General features: G+C 46.7%; 1 protein-coding gene across 15 annotated transcripts in view; it reads left to right on the forward strand.

Moving 5' to 3' along the window:
• The window catches only part of SLC4A4 (solute carrier family 4 member 4), a 235429-nt gene extending 211489 nt beyond the window's left edge, over positions 1–23940 (forward strand). For 10 of the 15 annotated variants that reach the window (XM_069778238.1, XM_069778197.1, XM_069778216.1 and 7 more), the window contains 7 exons: positions 3211–3389; positions 4766–4838; positions 8849–8917; positions 10539–10712; positions 13251–13412; positions 18980–19059; positions 20290–23940. In XM_069778238.1, the coding sequence (XP_069634339.1) occupies positions 3211–3389; positions 4766–4838; positions 8849–8917; positions 10539–10712; positions 13251–13412; positions 18980–19059; positions 20290–20395 (843 nt within the window). In that variant the 3' untranslated portion in view covers positions 20396–23940. Of the gene's footprint in view, positions 1–3210; positions 3390–4765; positions 4839–8848; positions 8918–10538; positions 10713–13250; positions 13413–16897; positions 16995–18979; positions 19060–20169 lie in introns of all 15 variants that reach the window. The other 5 variants (XM_069778175.1, XM_069778254.1, XM_069778271.1 and 2 more) reach the window with 3 other exon arrangements.
• Positions 23941–26875: the final 2935 nt, after the last annotated feature.

Consider the following 26875-nt stretch of genomic DNA (forward strand, 5'->3'; position numbering starts at 1 on the left):
GGTCCACCAGGTCATGCGTGGATCTGCAGAGAGTGCATGGTTTTGGGAGCTGAGGCTTGCGGTGGGGAGAGGCTGTGAGCTTGGAAGGATCTCCTCAGGAGCTCTACTTTAACCTGAGCCAGGACTTAATTTTAATTTGCCCAGCACTGCGTTACTGCATTCAAGCCAAAGTCTCTCTCACCTTATCACAACGGACAAAGTTTCTCCAGATCTGACAAACCACTATTACCGTGTTTATATGTCAGACGATCGTTGGTGGATGTTCCCAGCCATCGGCACAGCAAGGTCTCTGTGTCGTGACCATCCCTGAGCGGGCACGGCGCATCGGGGTGGCTGTCAGCCGCTCCGAAAAAGGTTTTGGGGTGCCGGAGCGATGGCAGGACCCCACCTGTGGTGGGTATGGCCAGAGATGGCCCAAGTATGACAGCTGTGTTGGCTGTACAGTGCTGTAAAATAGAAGCAATTAGCTGAAGAGATTGGGACATAACCAAGGGCATAGCCACAGTTGGATGTTATTTAAAGAAGAGCTCCATATCCGCTGACATATAACAGCCTAGGTTGTAGTAATGTTTTTAAAATAAACTTTCCAGACCGGCGCTATGCAGTTTTTCATGCCTGTAGGGTTTTCCCTTTCTCTGCACGGTCAGTTCTGTTGAAAAATATTAAATTCCTGTAAAAGAAAACTCTCCTTTCCTGCTCACAGGACATGTTTCAAGTGATCTAACCCATGAGAGTAAAGACTCACTCAGAACATGGGTAACGCTGGGTCACTATTTAGATACCCGCTTCATGAGTTAAATATTGAGAGGTGTCAGAAATGTGAATGGAGCTTTTACTTGAAAAAGAGGAGGATGTTTTAACTCGAGTGGTCACTGTGGACGTTAGATGACTGACGTGTGATTTAAGACTATCCTGGTCCTGATCTGGAGGAGAAAGTCAGAGGAACAGGGAATGGGAAAGGTTTGTTGTGCACAGTGATGGGTGCTGGCTGATGGTCTTAGGGGGCTGGTTTAAAAAAGCCGTCAGAACATCACCTTTTGCCATCCGGATCTGGGCAGATCTCTTCAATACTATGCCCATATCTTCCTCGGGGAGAGGCTAGTCATGGACATGGTCTCAGTTTTAGGTCTGTCTCCTGCACCTAACTAAGCAGACATACCATGTTCTTTATCACTGGAAGAATATATTCACTGTTCTTCCTGCCTGAAAAAAAGGTCCCTCATCTCTTCAGCTTATAGGCACTGAACGTGGTTATGCTATGAGCACTGGGAGTGCTTTTTTAGTAACAAAGTATAAACACTCCAGCAAAGTACTGTTTAATATAAAAAATTTACGTCCTGCTTCCTTTGTTATGGTTGTGAGCACATGCTTTTGTTTAATTGGGGGTTCTCGAGTCCGATCCTGCTACTCTGCACCAAAAACCACCTCCGTTCACAAAATCCACTGGAGGCCAAGAGAAAGACGGGTTTTTTTCTGCTGGTGCCTTGCTAAAGTATTGGCAGAGTGTCACTGAGTGCCCGTCCCAGTGCTGCCGGCCAGCCAAGGCAAGCAGCGCACGTATGAGGAAAACAATGAGGACTGTTCAAGATGAGCTGGGTTGCTTTCCCTCCTGGGTCACCAAGTAAGCCCAGATCATTTGTTCTTTCCAATAAAATCAAATTGAACAGGATTAAAAAAAAGGTTAACCTTCTTTAAAATAGCAAGCCTTAAAAGGTTTGCCTGGTGTTTTTCCAAAGATCCCTTTCTTTGGTGGCTCTTTTGTTTCTTTGGTTTTTCTCCTGGCACTTGTGACCAGTGGATTTCCTGTGTTAGTTCATCAAAGGATTTCAAAAACAGAAGATCAGAGGTCTTTAAAAAGGAGTAAAAAATGAGGGCAGCTTTCTCCTTTCTATAGGGTCTGAGCTGTTCTTGTTGCTTTCCCCAAGGCACCCTAGGGTTGGGTGTTGAGGAAGATGCCTCCAGCACCAGGCGCGATCAGCAGGGCTCGGACCAGTTGTCACGTCCCGACTGTGGGATCCTGCAGTTGCTTCCTCTCCTAAATACAGGAGTTCAGATCTTGCTCTGAGACAGCAAATAGCAAATGTTACCTTTAGGCAGGCGCCGTATCTTGGTGCTTTCAGGTAGACTTCACTAAGTCATGACACCGAGAGTTATTTTCCAACAGCTGCTTGAAACTAAAATTAGGCTTCAGGCTGGTTTTAAAGGGTCATTTGGGTGTTTAAAGCTCTGTGCACATCCAAGCTGTCACCGGACACAGACGCGAGATGACTTGGCACACAAAGGTACCGATCTTGGCCTCCCACCACAGCAAAAGAAGTCCTGTGCTCTCGTAGCAGAGCAGTGGGACAAACGGCTCACACCGTCGCAAGCCGCTCTCCTGCTTTGCAGATGATCATCCGTCTGCTCGCCCTCTCCAAACTCTCTTGCTGCCATAACTGCCTCGTGCTGTGAAAACGGACCGTCGTGTTTTTATCCACGCTGCCGGGAGGCGGCAGGGTGTTGGGATGGTGCTGGGCATTGGACTTCTTGTCACTGTGTTACCTCATTAAAGAAATGGGAACGTATCATTATAAAAACAGCACTTTATAATAGGGTTTCATTTCTGTTTTTTAAGAGGCAATACGGAGCTCCTTCAGAACACTATAAACCCATTATAACCAAGATACGTATGTGCATATATATATATATTTAAAAAATAGAGAGTTTTACATATTGGGAGCTTGCTTATACTGTTTACAAGCGATTATGTGTATCTCACCAAATACTCTTTGCTGAAGGTGGTGCTCCCTGATTGTCTTTAGCTCATGGTCTGCTGTGTCAGGTACCTCTGTAAAGAGCTATTTGACTGGTGGCAGGACTGGGCTTGTACCAACTCAACCTCCGAGCACTATATAGCGTACACGAGGTGCCTGGTCTTCTGCCAGACTGCTTGCAAGTCTGCTGCGCCCCTTTGCTTACTGTATGCTGTTGTTTCCAGAGCTTGCCAGAACTGTACCGCTTACCTGTTTTCCCTGCGGAGGCAGGTAGTTCATCCTTTTAAGGAGCAATGTGTCCTACTCTGCTGTTTCTTAGGATGATTTCTGTTGGCCAAAAGATGCTGTAGAAGGAAACACTGCTTGTTTGGTATGCTTCTGCCCCTAGGCCAGAGCCCTGGCCGTTCCATAGGTATTTAGAATAATGAAGCTGAAGGTTGTCTGTCTCCCTTCACAGAAAGGTGCTGGATATCATCTGGATTTGTTCTGGGTGGCCATTCTGATGATCGTATGCTCCTTTATGGGTCTGCCCTGGTATGTTGCTGCTACCGTGATCTCCATTGCTCATATTGACAGCTTGAAGATGGAGACAGAAACTTCAGCCCCTGGAGAACAGCCCAAGTTTTTGGGAGTGAGGTATGTCAAACCAGAAAGGCCTTAATTGCCTCGTTTGCCTGCAAAGATCAGTTTGTACTATAAATGGTCTTGCTTCGAGCAGGACACGTGTAGAGGTTCAGGGGGAATAGCTCTTAGATTTGCTGTAAATCTTCAGATCAGCTGCTTCCTTACAGCTTTTTTTTGTCCGCAGAGGATATGTCTAGTTAGGAGTTTATCTGGCGTAGCCCTTTTGTAAATAGTCTCTCCTGAAAAGGAAGAAAAACGTTGTACTACCTGCGTGCCTGTAGACGGTGGAGAGCCTGTGCAAATGTGTGGCAGCGAAGGGGAGGAAAGGAAGGAAACTTTGCACTGGAGCTTAGACCATTTCTCGGTCTGCTTTGGGCACGCACGTTGAAGTCACCCCCAAATACACGAAGCTTAACAGAGCCAGCTCTGGTGCCCGTTGGACGCCGCAAAGTTGTCGTGAAGAATTTTGTGCTGCTTTCTTTGTATTTCCAAACCTGGCTGTGAGATTGAGCAGTGCAGGTCTCTGGCAATTCCTTGGACAAATCCCCATGTAACTGCTCAAAAGTTTATTCGGCCAGATCAGACATAGTTTTCCAGTGTTTGAGAAAGGAGAGAAATTTACTGCAGATTTCTTTATCCATGGAAATTAGACAGGCATTCATTAGCAAACATAATGGTAAAAAATGTAAATCTGTCATGCCTAGAGCAATCATCTCTACTTAATCAAGCCATTTTTTCTGTATTTGGTTGCCTTAATTAAGTGGTCTGAAGTGCTTTCAATAGGAGCACTTCTGGAAATCAGGCCACTTGTTTAGGTGACTAAATAGAAATTTAGTGGCCTAACTCCCAGTACTCCAAAATACTACTGGCAAAAGTATTTTTGGATGTAGGGAGCAGCTCTGGGTGCCGATGAAGGCACATGTTCAGCACCCCACCAAGGCCTGGACCATTTATCCAACTGCTGGAGTACTATGACCAGGACTCGAAATATGCTGCTAATCTAGGAGCGGAGAGCTAATGATTTGTTACCTATTTGCATGCTTTAAATACTGCCGTGCAGAGAATTTGGATTGCTAGTTAACAGTGTCTAATGTTTAACGTGTAAACACGCTCCTCCTTACTCAGTAGCAGTATTCTGTTGATCCACAAACAGCGGAGCTAAGGCAGCCTACAAAAACCGACCTGGTGTTTGGAAAAAGAGGTGTCTGAGGCTCAGTCAGGATCAAGATACCTGCCTGATGCCGTTGGTTTGTAATTGCCAGTCTGCTTTGAAAATGTGGCTGCAAGAACGAGTTGTGAGGCTTTATGTTGGTTTGGGGTACTCTGAGAGGGAGTAAAACCGGAGTGTAAGCTGAAGCCGTCCTGCTCACCTAGACATTTTGTTTCAGGGAGCAGAGAGTCACTGGAGTCATCGTTTTCATTCTGACCGGCGTGTCTGTCTTTATGGCTCCCATCCTGAAGGTAAGGACATCACCTTTTCTGCTTGCTTCTGCTCACACAGCCAAAGTAGGGCCACAGCAACCATCAGGCTGTTTTTATGCTGCTAAAAAAGCTCATCATTGAAGTGTGGGAAAGGAGATCAGTGAGAATTACTGATGCAGTTTTACAGTTTTCTGGAAGCTTAAACACAAACCTTTTGGAAGGAAAAAAAGAGCATCATTGTAGTGTGCTAGGTAGTAATAGTGTAGTGGCGAAGTTCAGGGCTGGTGGTCTTGGGGGCGGTGATTTTTTTCATTTTAAGATTTTTCTTCCACGTTTGCATAAAGTTAAGTTTCCTGTTATTCTGCAGTCTTAACGCTTCTGCTGTGCCTGTGTTTTATGGAAAATATATTGCAGATAAAGCTTAAGAGCCTACTGGTGGCATGACGGAAGGATGATTGGCAAAGCAGTAGAGTTGCTGTGTGGAAGACACAGGTTAACAGATGGATATGTAGTTTTAAAAGTACATTTGCGTTTATTTGAGTGCACGCACATCTTAACACACATATGTGAAGAAAATCTTCATGTGGTGCTTACTCATAGACTGCATGCATGGCCCACTGAGAGGAGGGGCTTTTGTTGAGAGAGAATACGGAGAACTGGTGGCAATGAGCAGAGCCTACAGCTGATCTATTAGTCCACGGGTACAGTTTCGGCCGAAAATCTTTGGCACCGTTGCCGCTGCCGTAGCGGAGCTGTACCCTGCGTGGTGCAGCTGCCGAGGCACACGCCTCAGCGGTGCGAGGCTCCTGCAGCTTGCCTCGCTGTTTTTAAAAAAGCCAGCACAACAATCAAATTTTGACTCTTTTAGGCTGGATCATCCCCAAATAGCACATCCCCTATCGCTCAGAAGCGATGCCCAGCACAGCAGTATGGAAAACGTATTTCTGGAGGAAGCAGTGCAATTAAATGTGATTTCTTAATCTCCTGCCGTTTTTTTCATATGAGTTTAGCCAAGGATCTGGACAGATGTGCTGCTGATGTACCATTTAATCTAGGTAGTTAGCTGTTTTGCAAGACTTGAAATTTGTTGGCACGTAACCACAGAGGAAAGCATCCTTAGTGGATCATCAGATCGTAAAAGCAAACTGGAAAACCTGCTTATCCGTGTCTTGTGGAGGATACTGCCTTCTCCAGGGATGATGATTTAAGTGGAGCCAAGTGCAGGCATACTGTGCAACGGGAGATGTCAGCGGCAGAAGTCCATCTCCATGGGTCTGTAGACCAACGGTACGAGCAGAAGATGTCAAAACAGTAACATACGTACTGAAACAGTGGCCCCGTGCATCGTAACTCCGTAACGGAGCAGAGGGGTGTCGGGAGAAGCGTTTCTGGAGGAGGCACACGAGGTTTGGTTGGAAGCTGCGGGGGCTGTGAGGCACAGTTAGATGCGAGCCTGGAAGGGAGGAGGCAGGCAGAGAGCAGTGACGCTGCCTTTGTATAAAGTGGAGAAAGTGGCCTTACAAAGTCATTGTGTTCCTACTCTTGATTTCTAAGGTTGTTTTTACAACTAGCAAATGTTTGTGTCATGGTAACAGTTTCCTCCTCTGCACAAACAGGCATTTCCGTGCCCTTAATTTAATGCCGGATTGTAATAATTCTGTTCGTTAGTTCATGTGACCTTTCCCTGCAAGATCTCTCTTTCTCTGTTCCACTGGGGTCTATTATTTCCCCTATTATTGCTTCATTCATTAATTATTTGTCTGTGCTTCCCCTAAGAACGCCTATGGGGAAGATCCTCGCGGGAGGACGCCTGAGGATAAATCGGCACGCTCCTCGCCCACGTGCCAGTGAGAAGTACCTGGCAGTGTTTCAGGACCTTTAACAAACTCCGATGGCAGGGTCTCCTGCTCGAGAGGACTGCTTTGCTAAATGCATTGCAGAACATTTAAGGCTTCTCATGCCAGCGGCAAATTGAACACTAACGATCCCAAATTCAATAAAACAGGCAATCCACAGAATAATCTCATCTTTGTTTTTTGTGGGTTTTGCGGTGTTTGTGCTGGTTTTGAACGTCACTGATGTTTCTGCTCAGTTATGGCAGATCTCCACAGAAACATCCTCAGCCCTGCTAGGATAATGACAAGCACTTTCCTATAAATACATTTTTAATTCTGTTGGCTAGCAGCAGGTTTGCTCGGAGTGCCTGAGCCAGCAACCCCATAGTTAGTGAATACTTTGCCAAAAGAAAGTCTTCCAAAATGAATGCGCTGCTTGCTACTCTGCAGGATAATGTACTGAAGTTTCACCTAAGGATGATTTACAGGATTAATTATTGTGGAATGATGAAATAATATTTGAACATTTGCCTTTTTTTTTTTTTTTTTTTTTGAAACACAGAAAGAAATAGAAGGGGAGGGAAAGAGAGCAGTGTAAATGAACTAGAAAGCTAAACTCTGAAAGCCTCCTACCCAACTTGCCGAAGGAGATGTTATCTTGTCTCGTCTAATCCCTCAGATCCAGTGAGGGCTTTGAATCCCTTGGACACTCACAGCTACGTGAACCACGTGCTGGCTCCCCATCCCTCCCCACGACGGCACACGGTGAAGGCAGACAGTTGAACTGCGGAAAATTTGGCTTCTAATGTGAAATATCACCGCAGCTCACTCAAGGAAGCAAATAAATCCAACAGAAGGATGAATTAGCAATCGAGAAGCTCGCAGGAGGCGATAGGGAATGAGACTCAGGGGAGAGAAGGGAAAAATGTAGGCAGGGAAGCTTTGCTCTCGGATGCCCCAGATGAAACGTATGTATTCAGGATCAAGGCCTCCAGGGATATGTGCATGACACTGTGTTTCTGACCCAGGAATAATGCGGTGGGGAACACGATAAAACACAGAATAACTGCTGTGTTATTTGCCTCTTCAGTGAGTTACACGGACGGGTTGGAAGACAACCGGTTCCTGCAGCGGCGGTGCTGGCCGCAGGTTGCGTGGGAGCCTGGGCTGTGCTACGGCTGCCGTTCAGTGGCGGCCGCCCGTCACTGCACAAGGGCTTTCCTTCGGCGACCGTGGCCGAGCTCTTTCCATCCTTCTCGGGTTCAAATAAATCCCACAAAGGCCGTTATTCAGCTCCCGCGTGTGGTTTCTGCCCAAGAATTCCCGTTCACGCCACGCCACGCTGGCTGCGGACAGTTTCGTGGTGGGGCCGAGGAGCGCTTCCCCCTCTTGGCAAGCGGCGTGGGGGGGTTTGCCGTTGAGGAAAGCTTTGTGCTTCAGGTCGGAGGGACAGATCGTCATTCTGGGGAGCGTGTGTGTTGTTACTGTGCGCCTTCCTCGCTTCTGAAGGAAGGTGACGCTGGTGGCAGGACCAGTGATGGAGGAATGAGCAGCACTTAGCCCTCGAGGGAGCAGAAATTGATGTTTGAAAGGTCGGTTCCTGGCAGCGAAGAAAGTAACTCACGGTCCCGTATTCGTGATTAGTTATGGATTAGTGCGAGTGAAAGACGGAGCGGTCGGAGATTTGATTGGCGTGACTGTCATCACTGAGGTGGGACTCCAGAGAAGAGCCTTTCTAGATGGATTTCCATGGCTTACTGAGCCGGCTGTACCGCAGGACCATGCTGCCTTTTCTTCTTCTCTACCTTCTGCTTCTAGTCTCACCAGAAACCAAGAGGTGAAAAGCAGTTCGAAGCTTACTGAAACACGTTTACCCTGCCTCTTCTTTAATTTTCTGACTGCCTGGCACCGGCTGGCTTCGTTCCCTTTGGTTCTTGGAGAGAACGTCCAAGTCTCAGCGAAGCGGGAGAGCCCAGAGCGTGTTTGGCCCCTGCCCTGCTCCTCAGCCCTCCAGCGATTGCACAAATGTCCTTGCGGCTCTCAAAACACAGCAGAAGGGTTGCTCGCTTGATTGCTCTGCCTTGTGCGCTCGCAGGGGCAATTCGAGTCGACGACAGGCTCGGAATTTCGCGTGTCCCCTCCCGCGTGTTAACGGCGGATGGTGCTCACTCAGGTTGTTCACTCAGTTTTTCTTCTCTTCTCTCCCCCCCGCAGTTCATTCCCATGCCCGTGCTCTACGGCGTCTTCCTCTACATGGGCGTCGCGTCCCTCAACGGCGTGCAGGTGGGTCTTCTCCGGCAGACGGCAATCCTTAACCACCGTGGGGTGTCTTTCGCAACCCTCCGGCCTTTCCCTTCTCCTTCCCCGCCTCCTTTTCGTTCCCAAGAAACCCCCGGGGAGGGTAGCAACTGCTGACAAACATTGCCGCAGGCTGGCTGTCCTGAGATGGAGACCCAAGGGGCAGCGCTCCGCTCAGCGGGAGAGCAGCCAAGCCTGGCCCCTGTAAGCCACGAGGGGTCCTCGGTGAAGACCCGGGGTCCATCTTCCCCAGCGTACGCCTCCAGAGACCCCGGGCTCGCTCCCGGGATGGTTCAGGTCCTCTGCCGGGGCGTCCGTCGCAGACGGAAGGGAAACGAGGGAAGGTGATTTACGGCGGCGGGGTTGTTCGGCGATGTTAACGAGCGGGAACATTGCTGTTCGCCGGGGAGGGGAAGCCAAGCCCCCTTCTTTGTTGTTGAGGAAATATTACGTAAAAAGCCTTTCTCACAGCACAGTGTCTGTAATTGGCCCTAGGAAGCTGGAAGTGGTTTTGTTGCTTTCTGGCACCCTATTAATTGTGGCCTTTCTTGTTAGCGCTTGGTTGTGCTCTAACGGGAAAAGACTGCCTGTTCTGTGCGCACCATGAGAATTTCCTGGGGTATTCTTTAAAACAGCCCCAGCTTTCATTCACGGGTGTGAGATCAACCGGGTCTCAGCAGCAGGCAGCAATCCCGCGTTCGGGCAGGGGACAAGGAGGGGATTGTAATGTTCGCCCCGGGGTCGGTTCTCCTGGAGGGGATTTCCCCTGCTTCCCGACCCAGGTGGTCAGGGGACTGGGCAGCTTGTTTTCCTCCCATCAAGGATGTTTTTCACTTGATGAGAAATCCCGATTTTGGTTTAACTCCAAGTCCATCCTGTCCAGCACAGGGGCAAGGGACACGGCTGGAAAAGTGGCCCATCTTCCTCACTCTTCGGTTAGGTGCCTTTCTGTTCTCCACTGATGTGAGGTCTGCCCTCACCTCTGTTGACCTCTGCTCCCAATTTATTTGGGGAAAAAAATAACCCATTGATTTTAAATGCTGAATGTCTTTCCTTGGCAGGAGCGGGGCAGAGGAGGGTGGCAGAAGTGACCCAGAGTTTGATGCTGCCTGTAGTTTGGGCATTCATCTTGTTTTCTCTGTTTTGTGGGTAACAAAGTGCTGCCTTCGAGAGAAAATTCCCTGTGGCCGCAGCCGCAGCAGATCAGGCCCATTCTCTTGCAGGCAGCAGAGGATTTCCACCGATGCCTTGGTTCCTTGGTTTACACGCTGATCGCCAGAGCACATGGAGTCCTGCTCCTTAAAATAAAGGCACCTGAATGCTTTGCTTTGAGAGATGCTTTGCTCCTGTGTCTCTGTTTAGTTGCCGAATATAGTGTAGACCCAGGACCTTCACTTGAGATGGCTGAGTTAACGTGTTTAGCCCATCCTGCGTTAAGCACAAGTCAGCCAGGGTAGAGGAGCTGTGCTGGGTTTTCTGCTGGGTTTCTTCTATGGAAGGGAAGCAAGTTGATGCAAGGCCACACTTCATGGCAGAATAATGCTTTTGTATCTCTCTTTTGTGTACCCTGGGTGTCGTTTAAATGTCGGTTTCTTTTCCTTTCCAGTTCATGGATCGTCTGAAGCTGCTCTTGATGCCTCTAAAACACCAGCCTGACTTTATCTACCTGCGCCACGTCCCGCTGCGCCGGGTCCATCTCTTCACCTTCCTGCAGGTGGTGTGCCTGGCCCTCCTCTGGATCCTCAAGTCCACCGTGGCTGCTATCATATTCCCTGTCATGGTAGGTGACGTTCTCCTTCACGTCCCTGCCTTTCGCAGCCTGCGCCTTCCACTCACGGTCATACCCTCCCATGGACAGGCAAATCCAGCCTCTCCCTGTCAAATCCCTAGCTTGGGGCTCTGCCTCCATTCATGGCACTGATGTAGGACTACATGGGGTCAGCGTTGCCGTGGCTGCCTTTACATAAATCCTCTGGAGGAAAACGAGCCTGGAAAGTTAATTTTTTGCCAGAAAGGTGTAGTTAGCCTTGAGCGTTCCTGGCTGCCAAGGTTAGATTTGCCGTGTTTTCTCCCTGAGCTGCACGAACGAATGAGAGGTGCGTAGTTTCCCTTTTCTAGTCCACGCTAATTACTGTACAGAAGATGTCTCCCTTGCTTTTTAAATAGCACAAATTGACAAAAGCAAGAATGAGGCTCACTGCTAAGAGGAGTGCCAAATGGATGGAAAGGATTAGCTAAATCAAGAACAAAAAAAGGAATGTCTTTTTCTTGAACTTGAGTAAAAAGATAATAATGTTGATACACGTGTTTCACATTGGAGGATGATATGTAAGTTTATAGGATGCATGTCCTCTATCTAATAATGCATATCAGAGTCATGTGAAAACTTATTTTGGATCTTGAGAGATAAAAAGTTCATCACACAAAAGAACTGTTTCTTAAATATACACTCTGCAGTCAGTCTGATATAGTATTTCTACATCAAGGAAGGGGAATAGTGAAGCAGCTCCCTGTGCGTTTAGATTATTACTAGAGGTATGGACAGAATTAGACCCTTATACCAAATAAAAACCAAACAAGTGTTGAGGGAAGTTCATATGTACACTTTGCCTAGGGCTTCAAAACCTGTGACCGTGGACCCTAAATGAGGGAGCACGGAGTAGATCCTTCTCCACCTCTGCACCTGACGTGTAGCTCAGCTGGAGCAGTTGGGAGGAAGGTGGCCGTAGGGCCAAACGGATGGAGCGTGGATCCCATGGGACCACAGCTGCACGCACAGCGGTTCTGCTGAGTCTGCTCTCTGGCTTGGAGATGGGTCAGGCTGCTGCAATGTCAAAGCTTCATGAAAGTCCCTTAAGAAATCTGGGCCTAATGTCACCTACTTTCAGGTTTACGGACAAGTAGAATTTCAGTTGCAGGTGCACTTATGAACTGCAGTGCTTATTTAAGGGAGAGAAGGAGGGGAAGCAGAAAACAGAACAAGGACAAGCATTTGTTCTCTGATGCTGGTGAAACGAGGAGAGAAAAGATGATGCAAGTAAAAAAATCCTCCAAATGTTCTTGCTGGGACACATGCTCATATATAAAGGCGTTAAAAATCAGCAGTTCCCACTGACACGCCATTCCATTGCATTTTCACGGCTGTGTTGTACTGCTGTTGAAAGCCGAATCTAATATCTGGATACTCTTTCTCTTTGTCTGTAATAGAGAGAATCTGAGCGAGCCCCAAGTCTGCTGAAGTTTGTTATAATGGTGCAAATTCAGTGTAGGTACAGTCACAGCTTAGATGTAGCTGGATCTGATGACGAAACCTCAATTATTTGCACTCGTGAACAAAAAGACTATAAATGTCCAATTTGTGAAGATCCAGCCAATAGCCAAACCTCTGTTTCTTTGAATGAAAAGCACTTTTAATACAGATGTAATTCATAACGGGATAATCATGGGCGTCTACATGGTATCTTTCCACCCCTGAGTAATTTCTTGCTTCCGTAATCACATCTTAAGTTATGCAAGTCAAAGCTTGAGATCCTTTCCTAGGAATCGTTTGTGCCATAGATCATCATTGCTCAGAACAAGCTCTTCACCTTAAAGGCAGTCGTCAGTTGTCGGGAATGGGTTACATCTTTTAGTAGCCAAGTCGAGCTTTCAGTCTGTCGGTGTAGCCTTTGGTGAAGTGTACGTGTGATCTTGGTAGGCGTCTGGTGGCAGTGTTCAACCCAGCGTCAATGTAAACACCTCTTTCAGACATGTCCCTTCTATTTTTTTCCCAGTGCCTTTGATGGCAGTCTTGTACAGAAAAAGCTTTTCCTCCAGTTTCATGCAGCCACAATCCTAGTAAACTTTATTCTGCAGACTTCGAGGACACAGTTTGGCCTTTGTCTCATTTCTAAAGAGTTCTTATATCTGGGGAAGTGGCGAAAAAAAAGTAAAGACAATTACTCAGGCTGCCCCTGTGAACTTGCGTATGTAGGCTGAATCAAAAAATAAATGAAAATAGTCTTTTTTTTTTCTCTCTTTGTTGTTTTGCCTGATGCCTGTCAGTTGGATGTTAAAAGATGACCTTTGTCTCTACAGGAGTATTAAGTGATTACTTACTTTTTTCTGTGTGTTGCTCCTGTTTATTGTGGCATGAAGCAGTCACAGTTCAGACTTTCAAGTTGATAGAGATATCCCAGGTGTTCACCTTGTTCTCTTTATGTTCATTTACAACCAGAATTAAAACATGTGGGATGAAGAAGCAACATCAAGAGGAATGCACAGGGTGTTCCCAATTCAAGGTAAAATGTGACTGAGAAGTCCCTCTCTGCCTTTTCAGATCCTGGCACTTGTAGCAGTCAGAAAAGCCATGGACTACCTCTTCTCCCAGCATGACTTAAGCTTCCTTGACGACGTCATTCCAGAAAAGGACAAGAAAAAGAAAGAGGATGAGAAGAAGAAGAAAAAGAAGAAGGGCAGTATGGACAGTGACAATGATGATGTAAGGAGCTTTCTGCTCTTGTCAAATTACTCATTTCTAGCTAGCTAATCCCAGGGGACGGTCCATGCCCCTTGCCAGCTCTGGGGCTGGGGATCTCCCAGCCTCTTTTGAAGCCGACCAGCTCAGTCTTTTACTGCTGCAGCAAGTCGGCCCCAAACAAAACTTCTTTTCTAGATTGCCTTCCCTTTTCCAGACGTCACCAGCCTGTGGTAGGTGGTACTTGCATTGCCAAGAATGAAATCACGCTTTCCACAAGAGCCCTAGATACCTGCTGAGATGTCATGCCCTTTGCTAGAATGCCTTTCATCACCCTGTCTTGTTCATCTTTCCCTCCTCCGCCTTTCTCCCCCGTCATTGTTTTTTACGTTTTAGGAGGAGAATGGTTTTCGCCAGCAGCTCTGTTATTTCTGAACATACTCTGGTTTTCTTTTTTTATATTCTTTTAATTACTCTTTTTAAAAGCACAAAAAGATGTGACTTGTCATATTGCAGGAAAGACTGCTTTCTCTTGATAATACTCATGACCTAAATATTTTCAAAGCATATGTGCCCTTCTGCAGTATACTCTGGTCCTACCTCAGGTTGCAGCATGCCCTAAAATAGTGACACATAGCTGCTTATGTCTTTACTAAGTGTGGTGACCTGACTAGACCAGATCCACGTGCCTTAGACTGCTCTATTTTTTATGGTATATATATATAAGAAGAAGAAATGTAGTCCTCGTGCCTTTAAACATTCTCCTACCCAGGTCTAGCAGGAACTCAAATCCTATAAATTTATGTCGAAGTGCTAAACACACTGGTTATATAGCACTTGGTATAGCAAGTGTGAACTGCCTTCGGAGAGCTGGCTGCCTCGGTCAGCATTACCTTTTGCAATGTGAAAAGGGAGCTAGGCTTTAATAATTTTAGGCTACGCGGAGAGCAGTAAGCAGAGTGTCGCTTGTTCTGCTGATGTGACCGTCCAGGGTTCGTGAAGAAGGGCTTGTCCTGTGATGTGGGCAGAGGTAAGATCACCCTGTGATAGTGGTAACAGTGACCTCCCCAAGAAATTTGTCTGCCCGGAGAGCTTCTCGCGGCAAAACGTGAAAGTGGCCGCGCCGCTGCCGAACCGGAGGGTCAGGGGTGCCGTGGGGTGGTTGTGCCTCGCCGTGCTTTCGGAGGGTTTCTTAGGTTAAATCAAGCTGAATCCCAGCCGGGAAGGTTGGCTCTTATTTCAGACAGCAAACTCCCCTTTCCAGTCATTCCTCCAGTTCCTGGGAGGCCGAGGGCAAGGGTTTCCTGCAGCAGATAACTTTGTGCAAACTGAAATGAGAGAAAGCGCCCTACTGTACATAGCGAATAGTCAGCAAAGGTTTGACTCCATCCCCTCCTCTTGACCGATTTGAATCCAGCAGCGTCCTATCCCGAGCCGTGGCTCCCGTATTGCTGGTATGTTTTAAGCTTTCTCCTCTCTTCTCAGGCTTTTCATTAAGTTCATGTACAGTAATTGATCTAATGGGTAAGAGATTTTACGTAAAATGTTGGTTCTTAACTCTTCTTGGGGTTTTTTTTCAGCACTTGCTTTTACCAGCTTCCTGAATGTAAACCACTTGACATTACTGGTTTGCTTGTTTTCACCCTTTCCCTTCCAGAAATATGCCCCCACAAAGTTAGGGCTGTGGGATTTGGCGGGCAACACACTGAACAGAGTTCAGCAAAGAGAATTGCTGGGTGGTGCTATTGCAAGTGGTGTTAGATGAATGAGTACAGCAAAACCTGGCATTAGTGGAAACTGCTCTCAGCGCTAGTTAGGACTCACCTAAAGTTCTCACTGGGGCTTTGCTAGCAATCAGGGGCAGCGAAAAAGGAGCTGCAAAGAAAGATTTTCAGTAATCTCACCATTTTTCCCTCCAGCGTGTCTTCACGAAGTGTGAATTAGTGCAACTAATTGCTGCATTTGCCTAATGAAAACTCAAGGGCCTTGATTTTCTTTCCAATTTTATGTCAAAAAATGCAGTATCCAAGAACGGCCAGACAGTTTTTTCAAAAAAATCTCGGGCTAGTATATTTAGTTGCAGAGTCAGAAGTGCTGTGTAATTAATGGTCTCTGCTCCCCTTCAGGGCATTTTCGCTGACTGCAGATGCTTTTTCCATCTCTCTGTTCATTTTAGATGGTGAAGTTTGAAGTAGACCCTGAGCGTCAGCATTGCCATTCCACAGACCTCTTACATTTATTTATTAGCACTGAAACGCTGTCGTTTCGAAGATGTCCAAGAGGTTACCCAGCTCTTATGCTCTGCTTACAGCATGGCCCCAAATGGATGGGGGACCTTAAGACGGCTTTATTGCCTCAGTGCTTTTCTGCGAAATCATCTTTGTTTGAGCTATGTTTATCCCTCAGCCTCGTAAAAATACTCCTGAGGAAGCTTTTTGCTATTGGAGTGTGAAATACCGCACTGGGTGTCAGTTATGTTAAAAAATAATTAAAAAAAAAAAAATAAAAATCCAGGGAGAGCGATTCTCTGGCCTCTGTAATGTTGTCATGCCCTGACTTGAAGGTCTCCCTCCCTCCACCCCAGCGTTACGCTCAGTGCTGTGTCTAGTTGTCTCCAGGAAAAAAGATGCGTTAACGTTTCTGGCAAGTCTCACCTTACTTCCTTTGCCAAGTTATGCAATATCAGCCTTTCCTTGGTTATGAGAAGTTACTTTTATTTTAAAAAAGCAAAATAATTCCAAGTACCTTGTCGTGAGTGTCAGCAGGTGGATGATTGAAGCCGGCGGGGTATAAGTGGTGCTGGTACCCAAACGCTGGGCGACCCTGCGTACGGCTTTTCTCTGCACTTGTGCCTCTTCTTGACCGCTTTGCTCTTCCTCCTGCCTGGCTGGGAGTACCGAATTCTTACAAGGGCCCTGGATTTGATGAACTATTTTACTGTAAATAGAGGTGTAACTGAGACTGGGTTTGACTCAACTCAAATAAACAGGGGAGTTGAGACAGTCCAGCTTAAGGAACCTCTGCCATATCGTGTCTGGCCCTCGTCCTTGTAGAGCAATTGGGAAGAAAAAAGGGGTTTGAGAGAAATCACAGCAGGATAAAACATTTTGATGAGCTTGCACAGAAGCCAGTGCCCTGCTATTTCTGCCTACGAATGTGTTTTTGCATCTGTATTTCCTGCAGCCAACTCCAAGCTGAATTGGATGGTGTCTTATAAGCTGGTGGCAAAGGAGCTGGTGAGGTGGGGAAAGGGGAAGATAACGATTACACAAGGTTGTTCTTTAAATCCGTTTTACTCTCGTAGTGTGAAGGAAGAGGGAAAGTGGGGTGCAGTGGGGAACCAGTGGAAACCAGCGGGCAACTAAGCTGGAGGATGCTTTTTTATTTTTTCTTCTTTTCTTTTCCTCATTCCTACAGAAACTATATGAAGCATGATTTTAATTTGTGGGAGACAATAAGAGAGCGAGCAGTGAAAATATTCTAAGACCTTTTACACGTTTCTTTCACAGTCTGACTGCCCCTACTCAGAAAAAGTCCCAAGTATTAAAATACCAATGGACATCATGGAGCAGGAACCTTTCCTAAGTGATAGCAAACCTGCTGACAGTGAGTAGAACTAACCTCTTGCATGCCTGACTTGCAGTACAAAAATATATATATATATATTTAGAGTGATTTTTTTTTTTAAATTAAAAAAAAACCCTTTCCTATTACTTGAGAAGTACTTTTTCTTGTTCTTTTTTTTCTCTTTTTTAATTTCCAGGCCTCTGATTTATGACAGATTTTGGTTTTGTGAGCTTTTTTCTTTGCTCTTTACAAAATTGTTGTTGTTCCTTCTGGTGCCTCCAGCTTAAGCGCTTTTATCCAGCTACTAACAGGTCTCTTGGCCACTCACTCTCTACTCCTCTCTTTTCTGACCTTTCCCATTTTGTGTTAACTCTGCTGATGGTTTGATTTTTTTTTCCCCCCTCTGAGCCTAGTGTTCTGGATTTGCAGCATGTCTAAACTGCATCGCTGTCCTGTTACTGTTTGTTTCCTTAGGTGCCAAGCAGTTGCAAAAATCAGCGCTTAAAAGAGTAATTAAGCGTGTCATTGATCCGCATTGCGCATTAAACTGACAAGGCAGTGATCAGTTGACCATTAACGTATTTCCCTTCTTAGGTGATTTGCTTTTGTGCTATTCTGTTTCTTTTTAATTTCTTACGTTAATATCTGTAATTGATTAGGATGATCTTCATTTTCAGTCATTTTCACGTTTCATATTATAGTCTTTTAAGTGAGGAATCGGGAATAACAACTGACCTCAGCTTTTCTGCCTTTATGCTGACTTTTTAAAATACCATGAGCAATGGGTGCTACCTGGAGATAAGTACGCTGTTTTGTTGTGAGACAGGAGGGGAGAAATATGAATTATAGTAATAAGTGAGTACTGCTGCAAGGCTGGTGATTTCTAGGAGTAGGACCTAAACCCACAGATCTCGAGATCCTTAAACTCTCCTTTGCATTTAAGAGTTGGTACCCAAGTCCCCTGCCTTTCGGTGGCGTTTAGGTACCTTGGGCAATCCTAAGCATTGCTCTGTGGTTTTTAGGTACAGGAACACTTAAAGATTGGCATTATAAAACAAAGCCAAAGAGAAAGGGACGTTTCCCTGACTATTTAGATATTCTCAGTGTTTTGCTGATAAGGAGAAGAAAAGGAGCAAAATCAGGCTCAGACAACCAAACAGGTCCTCCTAATTTTTCTGTAAAAATGCACTGACGTGCTAAAAATGAATTGCATCCCAAATGTTGTTATACGGGATTTTATGATCAGGTGCGTTGTTTTCAGCATCTTTAAGGCTGAAATAGTTAAGGAAAAGTTAATTCTGCCGCAAACCTGTTTGTTGGAATGCTCTTGGAGACAACACAGGCTAAATCACCCATGAGCCAAGGAGTAGTTGGTTTGCGTATTTGTACGTTTTTATAATCCAGTAATTGATTTGCTAGTTTTTAATCAGAAACAAGGCAAAAAAAAAAAAAAAAGGGGGGAAAAAAGAAGAAAACCAGGCCCTTGGATTAGAAAAAGTAGCTGGAATCCAGCAACACTGTGGTGTTGTCCTTAAATATTAACTACGCTCTGCGATTCAAAGTATATTACTAATAATACTACTAACATTAGCTTTCCTTCAGCAATAGCAGGAATAGGTTTATTATTAACAGAGAGTATGCTTCCCCACGTTGGGTCAGGAAAGGAAAGCCGTTACAGGCAACAAACCACCTATTTTCTCGCAAGGCGTTTGGGTGCGACAGTGAGGAGCGCAGGGTAGCTAAAGAGGTGTAGATGAAAGGTAAGTGGTGAGACCTACAGGTGGTGAAAGTCTTGGGAAATTAGTCTTTTGGTCGTGTTGGCAGTTCCAGGGTTTTTATCTCAGAGCAGAGAGAGAGAAATTGAGAGTTTTTATTTACAAGCTGTGAAATTCACCTGGCAGGCAGGCAGCAGTAAAAAAGCGTTGCCAAATAGATGAGAGTGTACCTGAGAAACTGAGGCTGGGCTTGAGAAGCCGTCCGTGCTGCAGGCAATGACAAGCAAGACTTTGTTCCCTCCCTGACAGGAGAAAAATCACCAACATTCCTTGAACGCCATACGTCGTGCTGATACAATTCCTTTCCTTCAGTCACACACCATGCCAAGGTAAGCACCCAAAAAATGCGCTTTATAATGATTCCTCAAAAGCATCTCAGTACGCCGAAAGTCAACGAGGCAAAGTTTCTGCCCCCCTATAGGAAACTCTTAAAAAGCACTTTGACAGTATTCCCTGCGTTGGGTTGTAGCATCCCACGTTGATAACGAACACGGCCTTAACGGCGCGTGGGATGGGGAGCCTGAGGACTCTGCTGTTCTTGGTTAGACCCCACCTGCAGTACCAATGGCTGGTTCGGGGTCTCAACCAGAAAACAACGCAGAGCAACTGGGAGGAGTATAGGAAACGCGTCTACAGGGGGAAAATTAAATTAATTGGGATTGTTCAGCCTTTTAAAAAAAAAAGAGAGAGAGACAGCGAGAGAAAATTGTGGTTATGCTTTCCTTCAGTCATGTAACGGGATGTTGCAAAGAGGAAGTAATCCGTTTTCCCATGTCTGTGGTGGAAAATAGAGTAAATAATAACCTTAAATTGCCGCAAGGAAGAGTTAAGGAGCAATTTCTCAGAGCTGCTCAGCCCCTTGAGGCCACCTTGGACCTCCCAGCGCCAGGAGTCGGGTCTCAACCAAGGCAGCAGTAGTCCTCTGAAATGTCAAAGAAGGATCTACACTTCCAGGTCTTAGAGAGCGTGTGAAATTAATCTCAAGGGCTATAACCGGATTATTTCAAAGGCATTTTATGAGCGTTGCCACAGCTTGGCGCGAAGCACAGGTTCTGGATACTTGGAGCTCCTCAGTCAATGAAATCGGTGGGTTTACCTCCTGACATGAGCAGTGTTTAGACCAACTCATTAAAATAATCTTACGTGATGTACAGGCCTTACCTAAAGAGCGGCTGTATGCTACCACCACCTGTCAAGGTTATTTACCTGGTATCTATATGGTGCCGGTTTCAGAAAGCTGTACAGCGTGAGCTAATGCGAGGGAACCGATCCTGGGAGTCGAGCGTTTGTTCCATTTCTCGATGTGCCACTGTCTGTTGGGCATCCCGCCAAGCCCTAGGATCTGCAGTTTTCCCAGTTCATGCCAGTCGCCCCTCTGTTTTGTTTGCAAAATGCTGGTTTTTCTCTCGCCAGCTGTGGATTATTCTTTTTTTTTTCAGGATTTGGTCACTGGGAAGCTGTGCTAGCAGAAGTCCTGAGCACGGCAGACCACGTTAAGAATTGGCCGAGAGGCCTGGAGGGAGTCCCCACGCTTACCTTGTCTTTCTCTTTCTTCACAGCCCTCCACGAACTCCAGTAAAAGTTGTGCCTCAAATTAGAATAGAACTTGAGCCTGAAGACAATGGTTATTTCTGGAGGAGCAAGGGAACAGAAACTACTTTGTAATTTGTCTGTCTGTTAAATCTTTTATGGAATTTATTTTGTCACTAGCCAAATATTAAAACGCTCTCTGCTCCCCACCTGCATAGGTAAATGAGACATCCCGCGCTGCCCCTCCGCCCTCGCCCCTGCGGATCTCCTCTGATCCCTCCTCACCCCGTTTTCCCACGCCGACCAAGACTCGTTTTGCCTTCTCTGTCGCTTTGTCGTGCATGCGTCTTTCTCGTTCGCAAGCAGAGGGCAGAAGTATTGAGGATATCACACCATACCCACGGGGAGATGTCAGGGGAACTGGCATTACTTTAGTTGTGAATCCCTGTTTGTTTGTTTGTCCGTTTGTCGTCTGGCAGAACAAAACTGACCTCCGGGCTAATTGGATGTCTTGCTTACACTGCTCGAAGATGCTGGAAAGTGCTGCTAATACTAACTTGCTCTTAAAGCCTGTACTCGTAGTTAACAACAGGAAGGAAAAGGAAAAGGTACTTCACTCCCAGCACAGACAAACCATTGCCATCGTTGTAGCATGTGTTTTGAAATGTCCCTTTCCTATGCAATTTTTTTTAAAGAAACACTTTAATGGACTTAATCCGTCAGGTACATGGAAGAGTGTTATTTTCCTAGATTATTTTGTTTAAATTATGGGGGCCTAACCTATGACTTTTTTTTGTCAATTTTTTTAACCTTTTTTTAATTACTGTAAAGAGAAATGAATTTTTCCTGCAGCAGGAAACGTATAGTTATGAGTAGTTCTACCTCTTATTTCTAGATGCCAGGCTTTCTGTAAAAAATGTATTGTACCATATATAATGTGATTTTTAAAAAAAAAAAAAAACAAAAAAAAAACAAAACAAAAAAACAACCACAAAACACAAAACCACAACACCACACCACAATCTCCAGGACATGGCATAGGGCTGGATCGGTTTGATTAACACCTTCTACTCTGAAGCATCTGTTTTACTTAGGGTTATGTTATTTAATTATTTTTTTTAATAAGTAATCTAACTTCGCTATGAAGGAGACGGGATGTAACTTAAATCTCTTGTGATCTAGGAAGAGTCTTAAATGTAACGTTGGTAAGCGAAATGCTGACCAGCTACCGACATCAGTGGACAGATGCTGATTGTATTCATGTTGTTGATTTCCTACGTGGTATTGTTCGAGTTATTTCTCTTGAAACATCGGTGTGTGCGCGCGTGTGTATGTGTATACATGAGAAGACCCCGGGTGCGCTTCAGGCGCGATGACGGCGCGATGGAGGAGAAAGACAGCTGAAGACGGCCCACTGGGATGCTCATCCCGATGCTCGTATTCGCCAGGCTCAGAAACATCTGCATCCTCTAGCATCCCACCTCTGTTTACCATCGTCTACAGAATTTACCCTAAATCTTGACTGCTCGGTCCTAGATCCCGCCATCCGTACGCGGTGACGCGTCAATACCAAGCAGGGTAGGCACGGGCACGCCCATGCTTTTGGTTTTAAACCAAGCGAGCAAATACCACCGTGGGAGAGATGATTTTTCTCTCTGTAGCATGTACACGTATGTACTTGTGTGTGCGTAGAAACGTGCGTTTGGGAAATTGGGCTTCACCGAGACATTTCTTTGATGACACGTGAGGACTACATGTAACACACTAAAAGCTTCATAAAAAAAAAAGAAAGCAAGAAAAAAAGCCCAGCTATAAGGGGCTAATTCCCCAATGGAGAAAATCCCACTGCAGAGGACAGGCGTGTTGCTACCACTTTTGTCCTTGCGAAACCAAAGTCCGTGTTGGTTAAGTAAACAGAATTTCATGATGGTGCTGAGACCTTACATGCCAAATTTTAGCGTCTACTCACTCGTAGTAGCCCGATCGGCAACGGGAGGTGCAGAACAGGGCTATTCTTTTCTTTCCCAGATGTGCTGTAGAAGCAGCTGGCCACCTTACTTTCCCAACAGCGCTTTGGTTAAAGGGTGAGTTGACGGGGACCGTGGTGGTTAGAGCTCGACCTGCCGCGAGCCGTCATTGCTGCAGAAAGACGATGGAGCTGCCGAGGCGCCCGCACAGCGCCGCACGTGCGCACACCTCCGTACATTCCCCGGCTCGTTCTCGAGGGGTCTCGCTTTTGGCTTACGAAAGGTGTGTCCGCTCTCAGATCGGCATCCCCGGCACCCAGCCCAAAACCCGCTTCCCAAAGCCTCGGGAGACGTCGGGAGCGGCCCGAAAAGGAGCGGTTCCGCGATGCTAGCTGGAGGACAGATAACCCGGGAAGCGCAATGCCGGCTTCAGCCGACGTTTCCCATCCCTTAGCGAACACAAGTCCCTGGTTCCCAGAGGGCAAACAGACTCGAGCGTCGGAGCTGCTTGTGTTTTACCTAGACCTTGGGTTTGTAGGAATCCCAGTGAACGGAGGGAGGAAAGATCAAACCAGATGAATGGAGAGGACCGGCTTTCTTGCTCCCGGTAGGCTCGGCGGGCAGGGTGCTGCACCCACGCAGCTTCCCATCTGCTGGCACCTGGTGATGCCTCTCCACAAAAATGAGGTCTTCCACTTCGGATCCGTGTTAAATGTACTTGAAACGTATTGACTGCTGATCTAGATCTTGCTCTTTTCTTTTTTCTGGTGTTTTTTTTATTTTAACCCAAGGGAGCTGTCATGCAGAGGGCGGCGTTGCTGAAGGGACAGGATAAAGGTTTCTGTAGCTTTCCATGAAAAACAGGCAACTCCGGTGACAGGAGCTGGAAATGTTCCCTTTCCTGGTGCCTGGCACTAGCACTTCATGGGTGGTTGTGTCTCTTTTGTTGGTTTTTCCTTTAAAAAACAAAAGAAAACCCAACGCAGAGAGAGCAACCGAGAGCTCTGCTGGCACCAGGCGTCGGCGGGCATCACAAGGGAAGTGTCGCTGCACTTCGTAGACCTCTGAAAATAACTAAAACTTCTTTTCAGTCAGAACTGGGTATTCTGTGGGAAAAGCCTGGGTGAGCACTTCTGGGCGTAGGCACGGAGACGGACCCAAAGCCCTCTGCGATCCGAGGCGGCCGTCAAGGAATGAACTTCCCAGAGCAAAACAAAACCAGGTCCCAACTCGCGGTGGGACCCCGTGGCAGCCACCAGCTGCAGCCAGCGTCGTCCCAGCCCCGGGAATGGGGTGGCCGTCTGCCTCTGTAGCCCACGCTTATTTGTCATCGTGGCCGATATGTCTTTGTATTTTTATTTTATTTTTTTTTGAATCAACACGCACTTTCAGATACTTCTATTATTGTTTTTAATTTTCGTAAGTCTGTATTTGCTTTGGAGGAAAGAATAAAAACTTAGTATAAAATGAAGTGGATCAAGATGGTGGAACAAAAAGGAAAAAAAGCAGAAAACATTTCAATATATTAAAATGATTTTTTTTTCCAGTAATATAAAACACGAAATTCCTTATAACATTATAGTATTTTACAGTTTTATGAAGCTTTCTATTGTGACTTTTATGGAATCAAAAGATGAAGATGATGAGATATTTTAGCATTTATATTTTTCAAAATTAAATGTATACTGAAAATAAAGTAACTTTATGCATTTATGGGAGAGCGCGTGTGTTCGTTTTTCCTCGTTATATACTCAGTCTTGTTTGATTGAATCGAGATCCCTGTATCGCTGTTGTAATCGCTATTTCCAAGGGAAGATGCTCCAGGGGAAGAGGCGGCTTAGGAAAGGTCCCACAAATACATGTGAAAAATGCAGGGAAAGGCTCTTAACAAACCATAGAGGAGTTCAGGATGTGTGGCTGTAACACTGAGGTTTAATGATAGAAATACTCTCTCTTGAGATAATATATTGAAGCTTTCGGGGGAGCAAAATAGAACTTGTTCACAAATAAAGGTAGCGAGACCCCAGTCCCACCTCCCTAAGTCAGTGGGCACGAGGCAGTAACAGAAGGCGGCAGCCAGGTACAAATCCAGCCCCACCGCAGCTTTTTTTTGTGGGGGTCCTTTTTCAGCCCGTTCCTTGCTGGGCACCACATCGGCAGCAGAGCATGAGCAGAAAGGTGCTTGGGGTGGGGGGGGTGTCCCCAAGACCCTGGCGATGGAGCGAGGGCAGCCTCGCCGACCCCCCCGAAGATTGTTTTGAGATGTGGAGAAGGCTCTCGAGGGGCTCAATGCCGCAGGACCCCGAGTCGAACCGGGGATTAGACAAGATTGTGGAAAAAGGGTCCGGTAACAGGGGTGTGCCCCCTCGCACCCCAAACCCAGGGATCGTGGTGGCCGTGGTGGTACCCCACCGTGGTCCCGCGGGGCTCCCCAGCACCCCCAGATCCACATCCTCCGGGGGCAACAGGGAGGGATGCTCACCGGCTGCCATAGGTGTACGAGGATAACTTCTGGTGACAGCTAGCAAAACAAAGAGCAGGTTGGAAAACGATGAAGACCATTAGAGAAACCCTCGGCTAATTTTTCAGCAGACCGTGGTGGGAAAGGGGCGAGCCCCCGTCAGCTCGCACATTTGGGGGGGCTGTGCATGGGAGCAGGGCTACCCCCGGGGCCGTCTGAACCCCTTCATCCTTTCACGCGGGTTTTTCTCGTTATCCACCGGGCAATTCCCTTGCGTGACACCGCGATGCTGAAGCGTGTGAGCTAACGCACGCTCGGCCCTGCAACATCCCTGTGGCGTTGGGGTGGTCCTTCCTGTTAAAGAATTTACGAACGTGGGTTTCTCTAGGTTTGCTTTATTCACAACTCAGCGTTGGGCCAGCACCGCAGTGAATGGCACACTTCCAAAAGTTTCCAAACCTTATATACATTTTTGCCACCCATTGTCCCAATCCAAAGTCTCTGTAATTTCCCAGCCAATGTCTCTGTAATTTTCCAGCCGATTCTGTGTTCTCATATAGTTATCATCCATCATCTTATCTCATCCATTCTCCGTTCTCATGTCTCGGTTCTTCTGGGATTGGTGGTCACAGGCAGAAAGTCTCCAGTCACCATCATCACTTATCTTCTTACACTTCAAAGGTACCTATGAATTTCTAAAGAAACTACTCAGGTTATTTTATTAATTTATCTTATTCTAAAGTTAATCACTTACTCTCACGTCTCAGGTTTAAGGTGTATGATCTTTCCTCTGTTGATGCAGCTCGACTGGCTTTTAAGCCAGCCGTGAAGAGGGAGTCTCATAAAACAATTAAGCAGCTCATAGATAATTGTTTTATATGCACCTGCATTCTATTAATCATATCTAAACCAATATCTAATCATTAGTTATATGTCTAATATGAATAGCCTTAAAACAATAAGGCGAATAGTCTTAAAACAATGATGCTTAAGGCCTAGTTCCTTTTACATCCCATAGGTCTCCCCTTCGATAAGCACCAGCCTCTGCATTTTTGCATCAGAAGAAGCATTTAGAAAATGGTCGACACTGCTCGCACAACGTGACTGGAGCAGTCGCGGTGGCGTGCAACCGCCACGCACGGCCTGGGGAGACGGGTTTGCGCAGCACCTTCCACCTCCCGGGACCTGCGTGGGTGCTTTGCCGTCGGGCGTTGGGCAGGGTGAGAGCGAGCCGGAGGAGATGTTTGCCGAGGACCGGCGTGGCGAAGCCGTCCTGCGTGGCTCGGGTACGTGAGCCTCTGGCTTCGAGCTCTCCATAGCGGTGCTGCTTCACCCAGGAGGTCCCGGAGCCACACAGCATCTCCCTGCCCAACTCTACCACCTGTGGACAGGTCAGGGTGTAGCCCAGAATGGCCATGAGCTTCTCCAAGAAATCTCTGCTTTCTGGGCTGAAAGTTGTCATAACCAAACTTTGCTTCTTGCACTGGCTGTTCCTTGGCCAGGAATGTCAGTGAGGACGTGGGGCTGGGGGAACAGCAACCATCAACACCTCTCCGGCTCCACCAGCATCGCGAGCAGCCATCCCAAAGATGGAGAAAAGTAGTGGGGCACCAACTCCTCCAGAAACCCCGTCCCTCCCTGCCACAGGAGGAGCTGGGGTCATTAAAACACTTTTTGAGCTAACTTTTTAGTAAGGAATATGGGTTGTGTCTTCTTGATGCAGGGGCGGTGCTGGACCACGGTGCAGGTCCCCACAGCCTTCTCCCCTTGGCTGCTGCTCTGCCGTACCTGACCTGGCAGGCTTGGTTTAGGCAACACCAAGCCCTACACTCTTAAACTGGGACCAAAAGCCATATATCTTCCAGCATCTCTCCCATTTTGTCATTGTGGAAAGTGTTTTCTGGCATTTTGGGACTCTACTATGTTTTGGGCAGCTACTTCTGCCATGGGGTACCAGGGTTATCCCTTGAGGAAATAAATGACTTACTCCTTGCAGCTGCAGAAAGCCCTGGGTGTGAGCTGGGTGGCATAAGCATCACCTGTGAGCTGGTCCCCTCCCTCATAAATTGCTGGTTTTCCTCCTGCAAGTTAGCCAGAAACCTTTGCTGAGCCTGTCTCTTGGGGAGTGGTTTGGGGTGTTTAAGCCAGGAGGAAAATACTTGCTGCTTCTTTGAGGAAGGCACTGTA

Source organism: Haliaeetus albicilla, chromosome 1, assembly GCF_947461875.1.
Source record: "Haliaeetus albicilla chromosome 1, bHalAlb1.1, whole genome shotgun sequence".
NCBI classification, from domain to species: Eukaryota; Metazoa; Chordata; class Aves; order Accipitriformes; family Accipitridae; genus Haliaeetus; species Haliaeetus albicilla.